Here is a 9,645-nt window from a genome sequence, read left to right as displayed (position 1 = left end):
CAAGTTTTTAGGAATGTCCACATAGAATCTTAGAGCATACATGTACAGAATTATTCTATCAGTGGAACCATTTCCCATATAAACAGTCACATTTTATTATGAGGGAGGATGATTACTTGAATGGAAAAGAATCACATAAAATCATTAACATATTGTGCAAAAGTGTGCATGGCACTCTATAGACAAAACAAGCATCAAAACCATATTGCACAATTTCAAATTAAATTATCACCAGTGTACACTAAAATAGAACCACCTTAAAATTTTTACAACAGATAATTAAAAAAAAATACAGAGGTTGCATGCATTGGAGAAAAATAAACTGCACATCCACATACTTATTTTGGTAATCTGTAAATCAGTCAAAACATCCTACCAAGCACACAAGTGTGTGTGTGCATGTATGCATATTGCATATTCTCTATACAGGGTCAGGCAAAATGATCTGACACATTTGTAGGTTATTTAACCCATCATTTTGCCTGACCCTCTATCTATCTATTTATCTATCTATATATATATTAGGGCTGTTAATTGATGAGAGATTATAATCTGTAATTAATTTCCCTAATTAATCTATTTTTTAATCTCACTTAAAAATTGCAGATAAAAGCTTCAAAGCCCCCCATTGTATGGATGCACTGTATATGTATTTATGGTGTTTTTTCAATTACCCAGTCATTTGCCACCTTGAGGTACTGTTTTTCGCATTTGCCAGCCAAGTCCCCGGTTTCTGTTTTCACGGCGATCAGTGCAAACTGAGTTGAAATTCCACACACCATCAATAAAGTGTCCAGGCACCCCCAAATAACCATGGTTGCGAGTTGAGGTCCAGTGATCTGCGGTTATAGCAAATTTGTCACACCCCCAACAACTCAATCCCCATGAATCAAAATGGATCTCATCATCATATAGAAACAGTAAAGTTAGAGATTAAAAATCAGATTAATGCGATTAAAAAAATAACGCTTTAACTCTGACTATAATTAATTGATCACAATTAATGCACTAATTTTACACCCCTAATATATACATATATATACATATATACGTATACACAGAGAGAGAGAGAGACAGGCGAGAGCGAGAGAGAGTGAGAGAGAGAGAGCTGGGCATCGGTCCCGGGTTTCTGTCCTGCATATTCGGTCGGTCGGAGTCAGCCGACCTGCGTAGAGAACGGACTTAAACATGCAGGTGCCGCACTCCTGACACGCGGTCGAGTAAGGAAACATTTGTATGCTGGAGTAGTAGAGTGGCTAGAACTAGTGATAACAAATTCCCTTGTGCCTTTGTGTTTGAAACACACTTGGTCAGTAAAGATGATTATGATTGTTAATTAGCTTCTTCAACATCTCTTGGGAGTCAGATACTTTTACAAATAAAGGTATAAGGCAAGCGGAAACCTTGTTCAGTTGTTGTTGTTGTATCATCTATGCAGAGGCTCATGCAATTGTAACAGACTTTCTTTTGTAGTATGTGCTTTGCAGACATCGGAAATATCATTGTTTGGGGAAGAACACATAAAATTCAACTGTGATAGGCAAGCCAACCAAGGCTTAAAATCTGTCCAAGCAACACCTGCAAAATCATCTCAAACTGCACACCTGTGTAGTTTGATTTCACCAGGAACAGTCCATTGCCATTCAATTTATTCAGTGTCCAGAACTACTAAGTAGCAGTGGTTAAAAACAACGGCTAAGTCCTGGACATTGCGAGGGCTGAGGCATCAGCACTACGGGGGTCCGTCACTCCAATGATAAGGTCATCAGTTCTCCGGGTGCCCTCTACCAATGACAAAACATCTATCCTCTCAACCTTGTGGCCTTTGGTCAGCAGCAGCTCAACATCTTCATCTAGAAATTCAGCTGTAAGAGAGGATTGGCCTTTGCTGCAATCATCCGTATAGTTTCAATAACACAGTATTTACTCCTGATATTAACTTAGATAAACACAAGTTTACAAGCAAGTGTACAAATAAGCAGGTCATAAAATATTGTTTAAACGCAACAGTGGCACTGCAGCTGAAATCAAAAATGACATTTAAAACAACAACAAAAAAAAGCATAGCAGTTTTTGAAGAGAATCTAGAATCTGTGCTGACTAAGGAGTAGAAAAAAAACTTACAGTCCACCAGTAGGGTGTCTGGCTCCAGCTGTGGGTGGAATCTACCAAACGCTAAACTGTCACTCATGTTTTTACGTGAGGACAAAACACTTAGCAGCACCTGTGACGGATAAGAAAAGAACATCATTACATGAATAAAAGCACAAACATACGCACATGCACCTACACACACACACACACACACACATCCTCGACTGAAGATGACATAGAAGTTGCTCAGATAACGACCAATCATGGCTCAGCTTCAGAAAAGAGGTGAGACATGATTGGTCGTTATCTGAGCAACTTCAATGTCATCATCAGTCGACAGACGTGCCAAAGTTCAGTTCAGTTCAGTTTAATAATGTAAGATAATCACCTGTGTGATGCCACTAAGAGCTTTTGCTCCATTGGAGGATCCAACTGCAATGTACGTACCGCACACCCCGTTAGGTGGCCTCACTATAGTGGGCAACAGGAAGGACAATGGTCGCTTCCCAGGCTGGAGGCTGTTATGCTAATGACATCAACCATGATTCAGTAGGAGATAAGAAATCAAAAACCAACATTATAAAATACAGTGGTGCCTTGAGATACGACCAAACCTACTTGGATTTTTTTTTTAGATACGAACCATCCTTCGGCCAGTTTTTTGCTTTGACTTGAGAACTCAAACTGGAGATATGAGCGCTGTATATTGACAGTGAACTCACCACACTTTACAATAAGCAGCAATTTGGGCAAATTGTGAAAAATTCACCCCAAAAGAGGCTTCAAGTTGTTTACTACCTGTGGAAGTTTACTGTCATACTCAACAAACTACAAAACAATTACCGGAACACTTTTTGTATGCAAAACAACCAGATTATTATTATTTCTAACATTAATTAGCATCTGTTGCAGTGCTTAAGCCTTTAATCAATAAACTGAAAACAAACAGTCCAGAAACATGTACACTACAGTGGGCAATATAACAGTACTCATGTTCATAAATGGGTGGTTCTCAGAGTGTATGGTCCAACGCTGACTCACCTCAAGAGTCCATATTTTCTTCATCTTACAATCAATAACCAGATTTGACTGCTTACAGTGTTGCAGACATACTGCAGATATTAAATAAATAACTTCTCTGAGATTTGTGCCGTTATTTGTGCGTGAATGTATTTTCAATATTTTGAGTGTTGAAAAATGCAGTAGCCAATCAAATTGCAACTGGGCGTGTCCTGCCTAGAACTCGTGGGTTTATAATAACACCTAAAATAACAGTAGTACTTTGTATCTGTCAGTCTCCCTTATGCTGCCCCCAAGTGACCAAGGCGGGCACACCGCAAGGAGCAGCATTATATTGATGCCATGCGACAAAAACTGTTTAATTATTTTGTATGTTTTTATGAAATACAATGTTATGGGGTATCATTTTCCTAGTAAAAGTACACATGACGACATTTTTTTATTTTGGGGGGAAGCCTGGAACGGATGAACGACATTTCCATTCATTTCAGTGGTAAATGATTTGAGATACGAATGTGTCCTCAGAACAAATTAAACTCGTATCCCAAGGCAGCACCGAGAAGGCTTACTTACAGGGTTAGGTGTGGAGCTTTGGGTTTTATTTGGCCAAGAGAAGGCCATTATTTGGCTGTTCAATAGGATTCCTGAAGGAGTCACTATCCGACTGCCAAATGGTTTATTTAGGGAGCTAAAAGACCAATGGTATGAGATGTATGTATTTACTCTTCAATAAAAACAAACAAAACAAGCCAGAGTTGTATGAAAGCATACCTTACAACTGAGACTATGTGGTCATCCGGGCCCATGATCATGACCTGGGCAGCTGTAGCGCCATCCTCCAAACTAAACGAGGGCGTGTAATGGCTGACCGGAAAGGCTTGAGAGTCGTTGATCATTTGGCGGAGCAAGGATGCCTGTGCTTTGCTTAGAGATTGGACATGGAAGGGTTCTATGAACGAGCATGACAAAAGTCATTTGAATGCAGTAGAGCAGGCATGTCCAGCTCCGGTCCTCCAGGGCCGCTGTCCTACCTGTTTTAGATGTGTATGAATCAGGTGTGTTGCAGGAGGGATGCATCTAAAACAGGTAGGACAGCGGCCATTGAGGACAAAGTTTGAACAACCCTGCAGTAGAGCAAAGCATAGTGTACCTCAACATTTTGCTGACTATCTCTGAGACTGAAGTGTCAAACATAGGGTCGCCTAGGCCACTCGCCAGGGCCAGAGCTATTTTCACCGACTGAAAAACAACAATAGATGAATAACTCCCGTACAGTGGAACGTTGATGTAACAGACCCGGCACCAACGGACTCCGGATTTAAGGGATAGAAAATAGTGTCCAGTCGACTCAAAACGCCCCTTTGTTCAGCAGCTGTCAAAGTCTGTTTGCTCCAGAATTGGCTGCAGTTGGAAGCCAATTGCTGACAGAAACTGGTCCACGTGTTTCCGGGTTGTGACGCTGTTGTCACGGATATACTGTACAGTCGACTCGAGCAAGCTCACACACCTCTGTTGGCGGGGGCAATTTTCCCATCAAGGGCAATACATGGACATACTGTATATTGCAGCCATGTCCATGTCCATGTCCGTCAGTGAATTTCCATCAGTATTTCAGGCCAAAGCCAAAAAGGCGTTGAGAACAGACGTACCGGTACCACGTCACACGCAGCCAAATACAGACAAAAATAAAACATTGTTGTGTACTTTTCCATCCCACAGACCTCAATGACATGTGTCCCATATTGTTTTTATTTCACCAATCACCACGCCGTGCGTGTGAGTGTGTGTTGTTTTTATTTTATTTTTCTTTATTTGGCTGAAATACTGACGGAAGCAATGACGGACTGGTCGGAAGCAATGACGGACTGGTCAGTGAAAAAAGGAAGTGCAGTCACATTGTGGCTTAAGTGACCAGTTTCACGTCATTGTAGCCCCCCGCCAAGCATCAGTGAGGTAAGTGTGGATAAACTTTAAAACATTTCAGTTTCAAGCATTTTTATGATAATTCAGAAATAAAATACTAAATTTAACGTGCAACCGGCTCTAACGGACAACACCAAATTTGTCGGTTAAACTGAGGTTCCACTGTACTGTACTTGAAACAAGATTTAGTGAAAGGGTCAATACTACCTCTGCAGTCCAATGATATGTGTTGTTCCTGGGCACCTGGTTGGTAATGTTGTAACCTTCCAGGATGTTGAGAGCTGTGATCAGGCCAACACCCGCATGGGGTGCTGGAGCCACCATCACATGGTGTCCTACAAAAACGTCCACAGAGAACAGCATAGTAATTGTACATATTGTTGCAAAAATAGAGAATGGAGAATGAAACTGGTACTCACCTTGATAGTTGATATGTGCTGGCTGCTGTATGACTGTGCTGTAGTTCCCAAAGTCATCTTCTGTGAGCACCCCACCACTCGCTTGCACCTTTACAAATTACAACAACAGAGAAACACAATAGTCAAGGCCATTTCTGAGTCAGGGCACTGAATTCAATCTTGTCCAGTCCATATAAAACCCTAAAATGATCATTATTACAGTTCAGAACTTCAGATCATCTCAAAGTGTGCATCTCATCAAGCATTTCAGTGACCTTACTTGCAAGTTTTCGAGATACGAGCTGTTGTTCCAGCTGATTTTTTTTCTTTGATTTGTGAGCAAAAATTTGAGATACGAGTGCTTAATGGTGGCAATGAACTCAACGGAGCTCACTTCACAAAAGCAGCAGGATGGCTTTGTGAGTAATTCTTCAAAAACAATTCTTCCAGATTTTCAGCTGTTCTCGGTTGACGTTCACTATCAAACTAAACTTCAAACAAAAGAGAGTTACACATTGCGTATTAAAACACCCATACAACTTGTCTTTAAGCCGGGAGCGTAAAATTCTTCTGTTTGTCTGCATAATTGTAATTGTACTGCTGCCCGAGGGCCAAGTCGTCATGCTGTTTGAACAGGAGTTGCAATTAATTAATCGTGATGCACAAACTGTTTTCTTTATATTCTATTTGATTGTTATTACCATATTTTTATTAAGTAAAATATTTTAGATAAGTAAAATATTTTAGAGTCTAAGTGTGTAATAAAAACTGATTTGAGTAGGAAAATCGGTTTTGAATTGACAAACCGAATCGTATCATTACATTTAAAAATCATTGCATCCTTGAATTGTATCACACTCCATGTATCGAGATACGTATGTAATGGTCTATTATGAGAGATGTACACCAGATAGAAATCAGTTTGACATTGCTGATGATTTGTTGCTTCTTTGAATTTAATAAACTTGGATAGTTTGGGCTTTGTAACACTTGTACATGATGTTGCATATTTAATAAACATGACAAAAGCTACAGCCATACCGTATCGAATCAATAACATTTTATAATTGTGCATCCTTGAATCATAATGTACCCCATGTATGGAAAATTGTATTGAATTGTCTTTTGTGGAGAGATGTACACCGCAAGTAGAGTGGTATTTTCCTTTTCCCTGGAAAAACACATTACATTGTTGTTTTTAGCAGAGCCTTTAACGGGTCAATGGCATTACCATTCATTTCAATGGGGTGTGTACTATCAAAGATCTATCCCCAAAAATGTCCTTTTAATGCATTTAAAGTCATTTTTAATATCGCCACCCTCTTAAAATAATGACCTATGTCATATTTTAACAAAAAATATTTTTTGCCATAAACATCTCAGGATACTGGTCACCTGCTAAAATCGCCTACATCCACAGATCGTTCATTTCTTCATCTGAAATAAAATGGTTAATAAACATAAAATAATGTGTATTTGGTTCAGCTTTTTGTGTTTTCTGAAAATAATGGAAAATGACATCGGCCATTATTTCAGGAAGGGGGCAATATGATAGTACGAGTGCTCAGTAAGCATGTGAAAAATTAAGGCATTCTTATGTGGAGATTTGTGAAATCTTTACCGCAGACGCAATTTCCTGTGTCAAGTTTCCACTGTAGAACTCTGATATCCCTTTAACTGCGATAGCATCCAAGATACTGGCCAAATCCAGTCGTCTGCTCAACAACCCAGAGAGGGGTGCCTGGCCATTAGGTAGGAACAAATCCCGAAATGCATCCGAAACGTTCTGGTCCTTAACGTTAGCAAGAGCTTCAGCTAGGGATACGAAAAGATGGCAGAAGGCATGAAATCTCATTTCTTACAAGTGACTTACATGACACAATGTTATTACTTACCAAACTCATGAGTGACATTAAATCCATTTCTGGCGACATCTGCTGCCATGGAAACAACGTCCTTCCACGGTATTCTGGCAAATTTATGACATGAAATACTGGTTTACATGACAGAGGATTAAAAATTTGCAAAACAAATCACCGATTTGTCACCTGTACTGCTATTGCACAGGACTGTGTGTCTGACGTGCTCCTCTGCAGCACGGGGGCCCCACAGGGAACTGTCTTGGCTCCCTTCCTGTTCACCCTCTACACCTCGGACTTCAACTACAACACCCCTACCTGTCACCTGCAGAAGTTCTCTGACGACTCTGCGATTGTCGGCCTCATCACAGGCGGAGATGATCGGGAGTACAGAGAACTTACTCAGGGTTTTGTGGATTGGTGCCAGCAGAACCGCCTCCTGATCAATGCGGGGAAATCCAAAGAAATGGTGGTGGATTTCGGTAGGCGCCAGCACTCTTCACCTGCACCAGTGAATATCCGGGGAACAGATGTTGAGAGAGTCTCAACTTACAAGTACCTGGGTGTTCATCTGAACAATAAACTGGACTGGTGCGACAACACAGACGCCCTCTATAGGAAGAGTCAGAGCAGACTCTTCCTACTCAGGAGACTGAGGTCTTTTGGGGTTCAGGGGACACTCCTCAGGAACTTTTATGACTCGGTGGTTGCATCGGTCATCTTCCAGGGAGCGGTCACCTGGGCAGGCGGCGTCTCGGCCCGGGACAAGAAGCGGCTGGACAAACTGGTCAAGAGGGCCGGCTCTGTCCTGGGCTGCTCCCTGGACTCTGTGGACTCGGTGGGGGACAGGAGGATGTTGGCCAAGCTGTCATCAATGCTGGGCAACCCGGACCACCCCCTCCAGGGCACCCTAACAGCACTCCACAGCACCTTCAGTGACAGACTGTTACACCCTCGCTGTGCAAAGGAGAGATTCCGCCGTTCCTTCTTGCCTGCTGCTGTCAGACTCTTTAACAAGAACATTGTGTAGTCTCTACAAACTGGCGGTCATTAGTGCAATTGTGCAGTCCTGCACCTGAGCTCGTATCGTGCAATACCCAATATTCCCCACTACTGTAATACCGTGCAATACTCAACATTCCCCACTACTGTTAGTCTAGTTTTATTTTTATCCAATGCTGTTCCTTACATTTCACTACAGCACTGCAGCACTGTCACTTAGAGTATTTTTTCCTCTGTACTATGTACAGGCCGAAATGAGTGTTCCTCATATTTTTTATGTAGATGTAGGTTGGTGTGTATACACATGTGTATATACACATGTTACTGCGTATATCTACATAGGTTTGATTCTAAATGTTTGCCGTCAATGTTATACATTAATGGCCACATTATGCCGCCGCCCCTGTGTGACCTATATCTTTGCTACTGTAACAACGAAAATTTCCCCACTGTGGGATCAATAAAGGCATTCTTATCTTATCTTATCTTATTGCAAACGGGCCCTTGGAGTAGGACAGCAGCTTCTGTGGGCTAATGATGGTGGGGTATTCATTAACTTTTTAGGCTGAACAAAATTGCATTAGTAACTCCAATTAGTAGTGCCTCCAGTGAAACAGGTTTCTCTGCACTTAAACTATTCAAAACACACACAAGAGCAACTTTGACACACAGCCTTGATCATCTTAGGACGATAATTATTAAGTCTAGGAGGGCAAAATCTCTTGATATGGAAACATTGGTCACACAATTTGCCACTTACATGGAAATTGGAGACTCCTGCAATCAATCAAATCATCCAAGTTGCTGGAAATCCAGCAAGAGCGGGCCAACTTGTAATGCTACATTCAGACCAAACACGAACTATGACATTGCCCCAGGTACCTAGCGTGTGTTTGTTCTCGGGGAAACTACACCGGGGTTGCTTCAAGTGGAAAAGAGGAGGGGCTCCTCCTACCTCAACAGAAAAAAAAAAGTTTGAACATGGCTAGTTGATCTGGTGACAGGTGGTTATTTTACTTTGGCTACTAAATGCTATCTTGGTTGACAGTTCAATAACCGTAACAAGTCAATGCCCTCACCAAATAAGCAAAATTCCTCACTCACCATTCCCCAAGTCTGCTCCCTTTTTGGCTCGGTCCCGAACGCTATTGGAAGTTGGCTGTGCTGTAAACCTCTTGGTCCACCAGACCGTAATGAAAGTGTCACACATTGTTTTTATTCCATCACGGTGTGTGGACCTGTTTATGCTTATGCTGCTGCTACATGTGACATAGTAACTACATTCTCAACTGGCTGTTGGCGACGTGAAAAACACATTTGCAAAGCCCAGCGAAATGGTAGAAGAAGCA

General features: G+C 41.5%; 1 protein-coding gene across 2 annotated transcripts in view; it reads right to left on the bottom strand.

The window, feature by feature from the left end:
- Positions 1 to 70: 70 nt before the first annotated feature.
- Positions 71 to 9,645, bottom strand: part of ggt7 (gamma-glutamyltransferase 7) — a 12,483-nt gene continuing 2,908 nt past the window's right edge. For both annotated transcript variants that reach the window (XM_086030318.1, XM_086030326.1), the window contains 10 exons: positions 7,331 to 7,404; positions 7,057 to 7,250; positions 5,457 to 5,544; positions 5,245 to 5,372; positions 4,265 to 4,353; positions 3,886 to 4,038; positions 3,688 to 3,802; positions 2,483 to 2,620; positions 2,125 to 2,224; positions 71 to 1,865 (listed from right to left, as the gene is read on the bottom strand). In XM_086030318.1, coding sequence (XP_085886444.1) covers positions 1,696 to 1,865; positions 2,125 to 2,224; positions 2,483 to 2,620; positions 3,688 to 3,802; positions 3,886 to 4,038; positions 4,265 to 4,353; positions 5,245 to 5,372; positions 5,457 to 5,544; positions 7,057 to 7,250; positions 7,331 to 7,404 — 1,249 coding nt within the window. In that variant the 3' untranslated portion in view covers positions 71 to 1,695. The remainder of the gene's footprint in view (positions 1,866 to 2,124; positions 2,225 to 2,482; positions 2,621 to 3,687; positions 3,803 to 3,885; positions 4,039 to 4,264; positions 4,354 to 5,244; positions 5,373 to 5,456; positions 5,545 to 7,056; positions 7,251 to 7,330; positions 7,405 to 9,645) is intronic.

Source organism: Filicampus tigris, chromosome 1, assembly GCF_054856515.1.
Source record: "Filicampus tigris isolate MCC_2025a chromosome 1, RoL_Ftig_1.0, whole genome shotgun sequence".
Taxonomy (NCBI): Eukaryota; Metazoa; Chordata; class Actinopteri; order Syngnathiformes; family Syngnathidae; genus Filicampus; species Filicampus tigris.
The sequence above is the reverse complement of the archived record's forward strand: the minus strand, read 5'-3'. Positions and strand labels throughout refer to the sequence as shown.